We start from the raw sequence: 14,667 nt of genomic DNA, 5'->3' as shown, positions 1-14,667 counted from the left end.
CTCCTTACAGGAGGCAGGATCTTTGGCATTCAGAGAGCGAGAGTTCAACACAGTGGCGCAGTGGTTAGCACTGCAGCCTCACAGCTCCAGTGACCCGGGTTCAATTCTGGGTACTGCCTGTGCGGAGTTTGCAAGTTCTCCCTGTGACCATGTGGGTTTTCGCCGGGTGCTCTGGTTTCCTCCCACAGCCAAAAACTTGCAGGTTGATAGGTAAATTGCCATTATAAATTGCCCCTAGTATAGGTTGGTGTTAGGGGAATTGAGGGAAGGTGGGGATGGGGTAGGAATTTGGAATTAATGTAGGATTAGTATAAATGGGTGGTTGATGGTCGGCACAGACATGGTGGGCCGAAGGGCCTGTTTCAGAGTTGTATCTCTAAATAAATTAAATAAATAAAAGCACTGGTGAAACTGAACCTCCATTCCTGGATACCGGAGCAGGGGGAGACTATCCTTCAATGCCAAAGAACTCCACCTTCATGCTACCTCTGTAACCAGCTTCATAATGCAAGAAATAAGAGTAGGCCATACAGCACCTTGACTCTGCTCCACCATTAAATAAGTTCATAGCTGAACTTCGACATCAACTACACTTTCTCACCCTATCTCCATATCCTTTGATTTTCTTAAGTGTCCAAAAATCTACTCAATGACTCAGTATCCTCAGACCTCTGAGGTATAGATTTCCAAGGATTCACAACCCTGAGTGAAGAAATTTCTCATCTCAGTCCTAAATGGACAACCCCTTATCCTGAGACTATGGGGAAACAACCTCTCAGCATCTAACCTGTCAAACCGTGTCAAAATTTTAAACATTTTAATGAGATTAATGAGTGAAACGATGAGAGCCTCACTGGCCTCCATTAGATGAAGCCCACCTGTTCAGTCTCTTGCAAGATGTCACTAAGGCTTTGTTGAGGTGCGGGAGGCTGGTAGCACCTGCCTTCACTGCCTCCAGGTCTAACACATAGCTCGCCTTCAAATATTCGTGGGACATGGTGGTCATCCCATTGGCTGCACTGTGTGGAGAAGGAAGAAAACAAAGCAGATGAAAGGGAAGAACTGGTGCAACAACAAATTATTAACAATTATATTCCCAGATCTGCATAAAGTTGATGCTTAGTCATACAGGAAGAAACATGAATCAAAAAGTTTCAAATTAAACCGCTTTTCCCAGGGCTCCTTGGAGCTCGACAGTATTGTAGTTTAGATACTTCCTTCTCAAGTGTACAAATGCAGGGATCCTTTCTGAAGTTTGGCTTTGGATGAACACATCTCCTTTTCACCTGGTCTACAACAGACAAGAGTTGTCATGTCCAGAACCAGGCAATGAACATAGGAACAAGTGTAAGCTATTTAGCCCCTCAAGTCTGTTTCACCATTCAATGACAGCATGGCTGATCAATGACCTAATCCCTTTGCCCCACGTCCCTTAATACCTTTGGTTAATAAAAATCTATTAATCTCAAGACTTACAATTAACTGACCAAACATCAATTGTCATTTTCTGAAGAGTGTTCCAAGCTTCTACCACCCTTTGCGTGAATAAGTGTTTCTTAATTTCACTCCTGAGAGGTCTCATTTTTAGACTATGTCCCCTAGCCCTAGACACAAGAACACGAGAAATAGGAGAAGACGGCCATATGATAAAGGTCTGCTCAGGTCAGGAAAAAAAATCCCGACTCGAACCCAGCAGAACCACATCAGACCGAGCCCGACCCGGCCCGAGTCCCTCCATTTTTTCCTGCACCCAACCCCACCCGACCTGACCACCGGAATGTTCAATTTACCTGCCTTCCGATTCCGAATCCTTTTCTTTTTAAACAACCTTTCAAGTCCAATTAATACGGGGTGTGTCCGACCCAGACCCAGCCCAACCCGAGCCCGAAAGCCGGACCCGGAAGAGCGACTCGACCCGAACCAGACACATGTCGTCGGGTCCTGTCGGGTTGGGGTCGGGTAGCAGGCCTTTACCATATGGTCCACCGAGCCTGCTCCGCCATTCCATACTATCATGGCTGATCTTGGGCTTCAATTCCACTTTCCTGCCCTGTCCCCATGTCCTTTGATACCATGCAAGACCAAAAATCTATCACAGTCTTAAATGTATTCAATGATGGAGCATCCACAACCCTCTGGGATAGAAAATTCCAAGATTCACAACCCTTTGTGTAGTAATTTCTCCTCATCTCAGCCCTGAATGATCGGCCCTTATCCTGAGACTGTGCCCCCGTGTTCTAGATTCCCCGATCAGCAGAAACAAACTTTCAGCTTCTACCCTATCAAGCCCTTTCAGAATCTTGTATGTCTCAATTAGATCACCTCTCATTTGTCTAAACTCCTGAGAATATCGGCCCAATTTACTCAGCCTATCATAGGACAACCCCCTCATCCCAGGGACCAATTTAGTAAACCTTCGCTGCACTGCCTCCAGTGCAAGTATATCCTTTCTTTAAATGTGGAGACCAAAACTGTACACAGTATTCCAGGTGATGTCTCAGAAAAACCCTCCACAAGTTGAGCAAGACTTCTTCATTCCTGTACTTCAATCCTCTTGCAATAACAGAAACATGCCATTTACCTTCCAAACAGCCTGCAGCACCTGCATGTTAACTTTGTATGTTCCTTATACGAGTATCCCCAAGTCTCTCTGAACATCCACACTTACCAGTTTCACATCTTTTAAAAAATACTCTGTTTTTCTATTTTTACAACCAAATTTCACAGTTCCCTACGCTATACTCCATTTGCCAACTCACTTAACCTGTCCATATCCTCCCCACAGCTTAACTTTCCACCAAGCTTTGTATCATCAGCAAACTTAGATACATTACTCTGTCTCTTCATCCAAGTCATTAATATAAAGTGTAAGTAGCTGAGGCCCCAGCACTGATCCTTGCGGCACCCCACTAGTCACTGTCTGCCAACTTGAAAATACCCCATTTATGCCCAATCTCTGCTTCCTGTCTGTTAATCAATCCTCTATCCACGCGAATATATTACCCCCAACATGAGCCCCCATCTTGCCCATTAATCTTTTATGCGGCACCTTATCAAATGCCTTTTGGAAATCCAGGTATACGACATCTACTGGTTCCCTTTTATCTACCCTACCAGTTACATCCTCAAAAAACTCTAATAAATTTGTCAAACAGGATCTCCCTTCAGTAAAACCATGCTGACTCGTTCCAATCATACTATGCTTTGCCAAGTGCAATGTCAAGACTTCTTTAATAATACTTTGCAATAGACTTTCTAACCAGCAGAAGTTACTCTCTATATACTTTAGAATTAGAATTAGAACATTACAGCGCAGTACAGGCCCTTCGGCCCTCGATGTTGCGCCGACCTGTAAAACCATCTGACCTACACTATTCCATTTTCATCCATATGTCTATCCAATGACCACTTAAATGCCCTTAAAGATGGCGAGTCTACTACTGTTGCAGGCAGGGCGTTCCACGCCCCTACTACTGACATCTGTCCTATATCTATCACCCCTCAACTTAAAGCTATGTCCCCTTGTGTTTGCCATCACCATCTGAGGAAAAAGACTCACTATCCACCCTATCTAACCCTCTGATTATCTTATACGTCTCTATTAAGTCACCTCTCCTCCTCCTTTCTAACGAAAACAACCTCAAGTCCCTCAGCCTTTCCTCGTAAGACCTTCCCTCCATACCAGGCAACATCCTAGTAAATCTCCTCTGCACCCTTTCCATAGCTTCCACATCCTTCCTATAATGCGGTGACCAGAACTGCACGCAATACTCCAGGTGCGGTCTCACCAGAGTTTTGTACAGCTGCAGCATGACCTTGTGGCTCCGAAACTCGATCCCCCCTACTAATAAAAGCTAACACACCATATGCCTTCTTAACAGCCCTATTAACCTGGGTAGCAACCTTCAGGGATTTATGCACCTGGACACCAAGATCTCTCTGTTCATCTACACTACCAAGAATCTTCCCATTAGCCCAGTACTCTGCATTCCTGTTACTCCTTCGAAAGTGAATCACCTCGCACCTTTCCGCATTAAACTCCATTTGCCATCTCTCAGCCCAGCTCTGCAGCCTATCTATGTCCCTCTGAAGCCTACAACATCCTTCGGCACTATCCACAACTCCACCGACCTTAGTGTCATCCGCAAATTTACTAACCCACCCTTCTACACCCTCATCCAGGTCATTTATAAAAATGACAAACAGCAGTGGCCCCAAAATAGATCCTTGCGGTACACCACTAGTAACTAAACTCCAGGATGAACATTTGCCATCAACCACCACCCTCTGTCTTCTTTCAGCTAGCCAATTTCTGATCCAAAGCTCTAAATCACCTTCAACTCCATACTTCCATATTTTCTGCAATAGCCTACCATGGGGAACCTTATCAAATGCCTTACTGAAATCCATATACACCACATCCACTGTTTTACCCTCATCCACCTGTTTGGTCACCTTCTCGAAAAACTCAATAAGGTTTGTGAGGCACGACCTACCCGTCACAAAACCGTGCTGACTATCGATAATGAACTTATTCTTTTCAAGATGATTATAAATCCTGTCTCTTATAACCTTTTCCAACATTTTACCCACAACCGAAGTAAGGCTCAGGGCTTACCTAATTACCAGGGCTGTCTCTACTCCCCTTCTTGAACAAGGGGACAACATTTGCTATCCTCCAGTCTTCCGGCACTATTCCTGTCGACAATGACGACATAAGGATCAAGGACAAAGGCTCTGCAATCTCCTCCCTAGCTTCCCAGAGAATCCTAGGATAAATCCCATCTGGCCCAGGGGACTTATCTATTTTCACACTTTCCAAAATTGATAACACCTCCTCCTTGTGAACCTCAATCCCATCTAGCCTAGTAGCCTGAATCTCAGTATTCTCCTCGACAACATTTTCTTTCTCTACTGTAAATACTGACGCAAAATATTCATTTAACACTTCCCCTACCTCCTCTGATTCCACACAGATCTTCCCACTACTATCCTTGATTGGCCCTAATCTAACTAGTCATTCTTTTATTCCTGATATACCTATAGAAAGCCTTAGGGTTTTCCCTGATCCTATCCGCCAATGACTTCTCGTGTCCTCTCCTTGCTCTTCTTAGCTCTCCCTTTAGATCCTTCCTGGCTAGCTTGTAACTCTCAAGCGCCCTAACTGAGCCTTCACATCTCATCCTAACATAAGTCTTCTTCTTTCTCTTGACAAGCGCTTCAACTTCTTTCGTAAACCACGGCTCCCTCGCTCGACAACTTCCTCCCTGCCTCACAGGTACATACTTATCAAGGACACGCAGTAGCTGCTCCTTGAATAAGCTCCACATTTCGATTGTTCCCATCCCTTGCAGTTTCCTTCCCCATCCTACGCATCCTAAATCTTGCCTAATCGCATCATAATTTCCTTTCCCCCAGCTATAATTCTTGCCCTGCGGTATATACCTGTCCCTGCCCATCGCTAAGGTAAACCTAACCGAATTGTGATCACTATCACCAAAATCTAAATCTAACACCTGGCCGGGTTCATTACCCAGTACCAAATCCAATGTGGCATCGCCCCTGGTTGGCCTGTCTACATACTGTGTCAGAAAACCCTCCTGCACACACTGGACAAAAATTGACCCATCTAAAGTACTCGAACTATAGTATTTCCAGTCAATATTTGGAAAGTTAAAGTCCCCCATAACAACTACCCTGTTACTCTCGCCCCTGTCGAGAATCATCTTCGCTATCCTTTCCTCTACATCTCTGGAACTATTTGGAGGTCTATAAAAGACTCCCAACAGGGTGACCTCACCTCTCCTGTTTCTAACCTCGGCCCATACTACCTCAGTAGACGAGTCCTCAAACGTCCTTTCTGTCGCTGTAATACTCTCCTTGATTAACAATGCCACACCCCCCCCTCTTTTACCATCTTCTCTGTTCTTACTGAAACATCTAAATCCCGGAACCTGCAACATCCATTCCTGCCCCTGCTCTACCCATGTCTCCGAAATGGCCACTACATCGAGATCCCAGGTACCAACCCATGCTGCAAGCTCACCCACCTTATTCCGGATGCTCCTGGCGTTGAAGTAGACACACTTTAAACCAGGTTCTTGCTTGCCAGTGCCCTCTTGCGTCCTTGTAACCTTATCCCTGACCTCACTACTCTCAACATCCTGTACACTAGCACTACATTTTAGGTTCCCATTCCCCTGCTGAATTAGTTTAAACCCCCCCGAAGAACACTAGCAAATCTCCCCCCCCAGGATATTGGTACCCCTCTGGTTCAGGTGAAGACCATCCTGTTTGTAGAGGTCCCACCTACCCCAGAAAGAGCCCCAATTATCCAGGAAACCAAAACCCTCCCTCCTACACCATCCCTGCAGCCACGTGTTCAACTCCTCTCTCTCCCTATTCCTCGCTTCGCTATCACGTGGCACGGGCAACAACCCAGAGATAACAACTCTGTTTGTTCTCGCTCTAAGTGAGAACTATCTACTCTATCAGTTCCCGTTAACATCTTGAAAACTTCAATCAAATCACCCCTTAAACGTCTAAATTCCAGGTAATGCAACACTTGTCTGTGTAATCTCACCTTGCAATTTAATGCTTTGAGTCCAGCTATCAATATGGTAAATCTATGCTGCACTCCCTCCAAGGCCGATAAAGTGGATGACCTCGCACTTGCCTACATTGAAATCCATTTATCACAGTTGTGATCATTCACCTAATCTATCAATCTCTCTTTGTAACTACTACACTGCTTCCAATGCAGCCTTTGTACCTTCGGCAAACTTGGATACATGGCTCCCTATCCCATTGTGGGGGGCACGGTTTGGGAGGCCATGGACAATTTGAAAACAAGGATGAGAATTTTAAAAATGAGCCACTGCCTGACCGGAGCCAATGTTGGTCAGCGAGTACAGGGGTGATGGTTCAATGGTACTTGGCATGAGTTACGACACGGGCAGCGTTTTGAATGACATCACGTTTATGCAGTTGGAATGTGAGGCCAGCCAGGATTGCGCTGGAACAAATCAATTCTAGAGATAACAAAAGCATGAATGAGGTTTTCAGCAGCAGACGAGCTGAGATTGGGGTGAAGTTTGGCGATGTTAGACATGGAAATAGGCAGTCAGTAAATGAGTGTTCAGATTAGGTGAGAAACTAAGTTAGAAGGCTAAGGACCACAGAGTAGGACACCAAAAAACCTGAAAATAGCAAAGCAAATCAAGAAGCACTGATTGTTCGATAGCAAGCTTGGGTTTTAAATCCTACAGACTGTCAAAGGAAGGGAACAAGTAAAGTGCCAAAATAAAAATAAAAAGTGCTGGAAATACTCAGCAGGTCTGGCAGCATCTGTGGAGAGAGAAGCAGAGTTAACATTTCCGGTCTGTGACCATTCATCACATGAAAGGTCAGAGACTGTAACATTAACTCTGTTTCTCTCTCCACAGATGCTGCCAGACCTGCTGAGCATTTCCAGCACTTTTTGTTATTTCAGATTTCCAGCATCTGCAGTATTTTGCTTTTTACTTTAGTAAAATGACTACCTGGATGAAGATGTTGGTAAGGTGCTGTGTCTTGGTGGTAAAATTATGAGGACACAGGTTACTGAAAGGTGATTTACTCAAACTACATAAAATGAACACCTAGTAAAGATGACATCTGAGCATGTTCTATACCAGAAGGTCAACTGAAGGATAGAACTGGTGCCAATCTTTACAAACCTTCATATTTTATTTACCGAGTTACACATTAGAAGTATAACAAGGGCTAGGGGACACAGATTTAAAGTTTTGGACAAGGGTTATGGGAAATGTGAGGAAGCATTTACTTTTTTTTTTAAAAAGTAAAATTACCTGGAACTCGCTGCCTATGAGAGTGGTGGAAGCAGAGACAATGATTTCAAAAGGAAATTGGATAGGCACTTGAGGGAAATAAACTTGCAGAGCTATGGGGATAAAGCGGGGGAATGGAACTGAGTGGATTGATCCGCAGCCGAGCCGGCATGGAATTGATGGGCCCAACAGCTTCTTTCTGGGCGAAATAGCCTCCTCTGTGCCATTATGACACTATGACCTCCTAACCCCCAAACAACCAGTTTTAATCTGTGTCTATATATAGGGGCTCAAGTGAATGCCCAATGAATCCCACTACCTGCACATAATTAATATACAATTAACAACCTACTCCAGATGAACATGAAACCCAAGCCAAGCACAATATTACATTGAACCAAAGAACTTCCAATCACGATTAAAGGAAAATTCCACATCTACGTATAACAAGTACAAATGTCCTGATTCAAAATAATAACACACACTCCGACACCCAAGTCAGCCAGACCAAAACAGCCAGTTGGCTTCATTAAATGCACATACATCCAACCACACGAGTTGATGTGCATGCACGCACACAGACAGACACACATGGGTTTGCTTCAAGTACACAAAAAGGTTTCTTTAGATGACTGCATGGCCTACAGTACTAAGCTTTGGAAAAGGTCCTTTCATTTACAACTCAAAGGTGACTGCACGTGTACCAGGAGTACACCAAGGGTTTGGACTATCCAACTGTCCCACAATCTGGATACCATATCCAAGTGCTTGTCTTCCATTTGTTAGGCCAGGAGAGCAAGCTTTCAGCAAGTTAAATGGTTGTGGTGGGGACACCTAGAAACATTCACAAAAAGGTTGAGGCCTAACCCAAAAGCAACAGGATGGAGACAGATGTGTGGATATACAGGCCAATAAATCAGGTCTGACAATGGTGATTACTATGCAGCTGTGTAGTGCAGACTGAGCAATGACAGGTTTGGACCTGGCTGTGATGCTTCTCATCATCAAACACACTGAAGTACAGTCACTTTATCAAGATTAGATTAGATTAGAGATACAGCACTGAAACAGGCCCTTCGGCCCACCGAGTCTGTGCCGAACATCAACCACCCATTTATACTAATCCTACACTAATCCCATATTCCTACCAAACATCCCCACCTGTCCCTATATTGCCCTACCACCTCCCTATACTAGTGACAATTTTATAATGGCCAATTTACCTATCAGCCTGCAAGTCTTTTGGCTTGTGGGAGGAAACCGGAGCACCCGGAGAAAACCCACGCAGACACAGGGAGAACTTGCAAACTCCACACAGGCAGTACCCGGAATCGAACCCGGGTCCCTGGAGCTGTGAGGCTGCGGTGCTAACCACTGCGGAGGGTTTCAAAAGGGTTGAAACAAAGGGTGGAGTATTCAAAGATGCCAATACAAGTCAGTGATTAATTCAACTATCTGGATTGTCAGCTCTGCCTCAGTGATAGCTATTAGTCATTCCTCATTGCTTCAGTTTGGGATTCCAGTTTAGGAAGGAAGGAAAGACAAGGTTCCAGTTCCAGATGGGGATTAGTCCATTTCTTTACCCCCCACACCACTGCTGCTGAAAATTGGTAAACATTTAAGTTGAAGAGCAGATTGTGCTGCGAATGGAAGGGAGTACAGATTTCTAGTGATTTGATTATAATGCTCAGAGAAACCACAAACATCTGACTAGCGGTTCAGCTGGTATTAAACATGAAAAAATAGGCGCTCCAGTAAATTCCAAGCCGGGGCCCAATCAAGGGGAACCATTTAAGAGTGTGCAGGAGCAATATTCAAATGGTTTATCCATGATCTGAGCCACATTATGAGGAAAGTGGCAGGCACTAACTCACATATTGTACAGACAACATCTTCCAGCTCAGTTGCACAGCCCACCACAGTTTCAGCATCACCTATTTCCAGATCAGTAACATCGCCCGATTCTGCCCTGCCGCATCTGCTGTTGAGACGCTCATCCATGCTTTTCTTACCTCTAAACTTGACTATTCCAATGCTGTCCTGCTCTACCTCCCATCTTCTACCCTCCATAAACTTAAGCTCATCCAGAACGCTGCTGCTCATGTCCTAACTTGCATCAAGTTCTGTTTATCCATTTACCCATCAACCTTGTGCTCGCTGACATATATTGACTCTTGGTTCAGCAACGCTTACAACTTAAAATTCATATCTGTGTTCAAATCTCTCCGAGGCCTTGTGCTTTTGCATTTCTAACTTCCTCCAGCCCTACAACCTTCCGAGATCTCTGTTCCTCCAATTCAACCCCTTGCTTATTCCTGATTTTAGTTACTCCACCACAGGCAGCCGAGGTTTCAGCTGCGTAGGCCCTAAACTCTGGTATTCCCTCTCCAAATTACTCCAGATCTCCACCTCTCCTTAAAACCTACCTCTTTGGACAAGCTATTGGTGCTCTTTCACATTATCTCAATGAGGCTTGTTACCAAATTTTGTTCGATAATCGTGCCTGTGAAGCACCTTTGGACATTTTGCTGTGTTAAAAGAGCTACAGAAATGCAAGTTGTTTTTCAAAGCAGCTTCCAAACAAAGAATTGCATTTATATAGTGCCTTTCATGACCACTGGATGTCTGAAAATGCTTTACAGCAAATTAAGTTCTTTTGAATTTGTAATGTTGGAAACGCAGCAGCCAATTAACGCAAAGCAAGATCTCGCAAACAGCAATGTGAAAATGGCCAGGTAACTTGTTTTGTGAGATGAGAAATATTAGCCAGGACACTGGGGAAAACTCATCTGCTCTTCTTTGAAGTAATGGAATCTTTTACGTCCATCTGAGGGGGCAGACAGGGGGCTCAGTTTGATGTCTCATCTAAAAGACTGCACCTCTCGACAGTTTCCCTCAGTACTGAACTGCAGTGTCAGCCTTGATTTTTGTGCTCAAGTCCTAGAGCGGGACTTGAACCCAGAACCTGCTAGCTCAGAGACAAGAGTTCTACCAAATGAGACACAGCCCCGCACACAGACACGTCATTCCTGTGATTTGGGCATTGCCGGCAATACCAGAATTTGTTATTCATCCCTAGTTGTCCTGAGAATGCGGTACTGTTAAGTTCTTCTTGAAATGCTATACAGGTTTGATACGACTGAGTGGCTAGCTAGGCCAACTCATAGCAGTTAAGATTGGTGTGGAAATGGAGTTACATATAGGCCAGACTGGGTTAAGGACGACAAATTTTCTTCCCTAAAGAGCACTAAGGAACCAGTTGGGTTTTTATGGCAATCTGACAGTTTCACGATCACTTTTACTAACACTGACTTGTTAGTTCCATATTTATTTAAACTGAATTCTAATTCTCAAACTGCCATGGTGGAATCTGAACTTGCGTTCTCTGAATTATTAGTCTAGTCCTCTAGATTATTGCTCCAGAAACAGACTGCACTGCAGTTTGCGATCCAAAATCTCAGCCAGCCTTAATATAATGCTGACAGTCTTAACCTCCCCGAATTGTTTGGGCCAGTTACTTCCCATTTTACACAGTTGAAAATTTTATGTGCTTTTCGCAATGCTTTAAGCTGTAGAAATTAATTTACTTTGAAAGGCCCTGGGACATTTTTCTACATTAAATGGGAAGTTGGATAATGGGGCGCAATAAGTTAACACAGTCAAGTATCAAACCTTGGTTAGACAATACTTGCAGTACTGTGTATTGTTCTGGTCGCCATATTATAAAGAAGGATAGAGTGTCACTGGAGGGGGTCCAAGAAAGATTTAAAAAGATGCTACAAGAACAGCGGTTATGCCTATCGTGAAAGGATGAACTGGCTGGGGATCTTTTCTCTTCAAAATAAAAGAGAAGGTGACCTAACAGAGTTCTTTAAAATTAGGAAAGGTTACGATAGAGCAGACATAGGAAGTATATTCCCACTTGTGGAAAAGTAAAATCAGAGGCCATCAAAAAATCAAAAGGGGAATTTAGAGAACAATCTTTTTTTTAAAAAACTTAGACAGTGGTGAGAATCTGGAACTCACTACCGCAGAAGAGTACAGATGGATTTAAGGGGAAGGTAGATAAGCATATCAGGGAGAAGGGAATAGAGGGTTATGCTGATAGAGTTAGACGAAGAGGCTCACATGGCACATAAACACCAACACTGATTAGAGTGAATGGCCTGTTTCTGCACTGTATATTCTATGGAAGGGGAGGGGGGAGATTGGTACTGCGGGAAAGAAATGGAGCTTCTGTGCATAAGATATGAACATGACACCTCCATGATGAAGTTGTGATTTCACACCTGAGCACAGTGCTCAATAACCACTAGTTGTGAAATTTTGAGGAACTTGTTGTTAGTGTTTCAGCTGTTTGTAATTCAGTTTAAGAGGTTTCCTGAAATCAGAAGATGAGAGTCATTTCTCCTCCTCTTTCCCTCAATATTCACTTCTGCTGAAGGTGCTGCTTCCTACTGGGGTCAGCTTCCATATGTAACCTTGGCCTAACTGTCCCCACTCTTCACTTAGAGTCGAGATACTGAACGTCAGCATGCTACTTTAGCATGAAGGGCAACAGAGCTGAGCCAGATCTTGTTCACACCACTTTTCTAGGGGTTAAGAGCTAGCCATCAGGAATGGAAACCACTAAGCCTCTTCACCCAAGCTCCAACCAGCAGGGTGCTGAGGTCAATTGTACCCCAGCTGCTGCTCCAGCTGAATTCTACTGACTCAGCATAGATGGTGGATCAAACCTGGGACCTTCTAGTCCATCCCAAAATACTCCACAGCAGATAAATGCATACACTTTTTTTTTTTCCAAAGTATGGTCATTGCAGATATATACAGCAACCGTTTTCCAAGCAGTAACATCCAACAGCTGGCAAGATAAAGGCCAGTTAATCTGCTGTGTTAGCATTGGTCCAGGGATGAATATTGGTCTAGATACTGGGAGAGTCGTGTATAACTCAAATATTGCAACATGATCTTTAACATCCACCTAAACAGGAGACAGGCCTCAGTTGAACATCTGATCCAAAAATGAGAATCTGACACTGCGGTGCCCTCATATTGAGAAGTCAACTTAAATGGACTTGAGGTACAGATCAGCCATGATTTAACTGAATGGTGGAACAGGCTTCAGGGGCTGAATGGCCTACTCCTGTTCCTGTGTTCTGCATTTGGACTTCAGTCCACAACCACCTGAATTCAGAGGCGAGAGTGCTTTCAGTGAACATAACTCACAGTTGGAAGGGGAAGATTGACAGATTATTTCTCAATTGTAATACCTCAGTGCTTGAGTCACTAGAAGATATTATTTTCAAAGTTTCAAGTGTTTACAGGTTACCATTTGAAATAATTTTGAACAAATTCACCTAAAAGCCTTGTGTAACACTGGGTTCCTGTGCAGAAAATCAAATTAAACGTTGCATTCTTGAAGCCACCAGAATAGACCCATGAAGTTTGATTATTCCATCTGTGTGGGTTTTAGGGACACACTGAAGATTTGTATCTTGTTGCACCAATATCCAAGTATAAAAGTACTTGTCATTTTCAGACCGAGCTCTCAGTGCTGCTCTTTTAGCTACAGAACCTGCCGCTAGGCTTCCTTGATACAAGCTGCACTGCACCGTGACCACGCAAGGCTCTATGCATTTAGGGGAAAGCTAGATAAACATGCCAGGGAGAAAGGAATAGAAGGTTATGCGGATAGTTGGAGGCTCATATGGAGTATAAACACCGGCACAGACCAGCTGAGCTGAATAGCCTGTTGCTGTGCTAGAAATACTATGTAACACATAGCTGCAAATTTAAGACAGTAATACAATCCTGATGACATCCATAAACCATTTGAGCCCAGCACCCATAGTACATGCTGTATTAATAGGAACATAGGAGCAGGAGTAGGCCATTCAGACCAACAAGCCTGCTCTGCCATTCAATAAGATAATGGCTGATCGTCCATTTCTAAGACTTTTTCCCCACACTATCCCCATATCCCTTTGTCATTGGTGTTTAGAAATTTGTCAAACTGCTTTAAACACTCAATGACTGAGCTTCCACATCCCTCTGGGGTACAGAATTCCAAAGATTCACAACCCTCTGAGTAAAGAAATTTCTCCTCATATCATTCCTAAGTGGCTTCCTCCTTATTTTGAAATGTGTCCCCTGGTTCTACACTCCCCAACCAGGGGAAACATCTTAGCTGCATCTACCCTGTCTATCCCTTTAAGTATTTTGTAGGTTCCAATGAGATCACCTCTCATTCTACATACATTATATATCCATTGCGGAAATCCACTCCACTGACATTGTTGGTTTTAAGCAATGCCCCCAATGACTTTATAGAGTTTGTTGCATTTACCTGTCTGCTGTCCCATCTTGCGCTACTGGGGAAAGGCAAGTGCCAGCACTGCCACTGAAGCTGGTGGAGGCAGAACGAGGAGGCAATGGCGGTTTCTCATCTTCACCATCTACATAAAGAAAAGAGAAGGCAAAAATGCACAACTGCCCCCAAGGAAATAACAATAAAGCAGAAGGATGTCAGACATGACTGAAGATGAATTTACTGCATCCCCAGTTGGTAACTGTCATAAACCAATGTTGAGAAAAGCTCTTGCCTCAATTAACCCAACAATCCCTGCCACAACTTGCATTTATATAGTGCCTTTAACATATTAGGTCGGAAGGCATCTTACAGAAACGTTATCAAACAATATTTGACACAGAGCCAAACAAGATGTTAGGAGAGGTGATTAAAATGGCAGGTTTTCAAGAGCCTCCTAAAGGAAAAGAGAGAGAGGGACAGAGAGGGACGGAGAGAGAGGGGGGGGGGACGGAGAGAGAGGGGGGGGGG

At 43.9% G+C, this 14,667-nt stretch overlaps 1 protein-coding gene across 1 annotated transcript in view; it reads right to left on the bottom strand.

Moving 5' to 3' along the window:
- Positions 1–14,667, bottom strand: part of inppl1a (inositol polyphosphate phosphatase-like 1a) — a 236,145-nt gene that overhangs the window by 82,150 nt on the left and 139,328 nt on the right. Inside the window, exons 4-5 of the mRNA XM_068033038.1 lie at positions 14,176–14,284; positions 879–1,019 (exon numbers count right to left, since the gene is read on the bottom strand). Of these exons, the coding sequence (XP_067889139.1) occupies positions 879–1,019; positions 14,176–14,284 (250 nt within the window). The remainder of the gene's footprint in view (positions 1–878; positions 1,020–14,175; positions 14,285–14,667) is intronic.

The sequence above is a fragment of the Heterodontus francisci genome, chromosome 6, assembly GCF_036365525.1.
Source record: "Heterodontus francisci isolate sHetFra1 chromosome 6, sHetFra1.hap1, whole genome shotgun sequence".
NCBI lineage: Eukaryota > Metazoa > Chordata > Chondrichthyes > Heterodontiformes > Heterodontidae > Heterodontus > Heterodontus francisci.
This window is presented reverse-complemented; position numbering and strand designations above follow the sequence as displayed.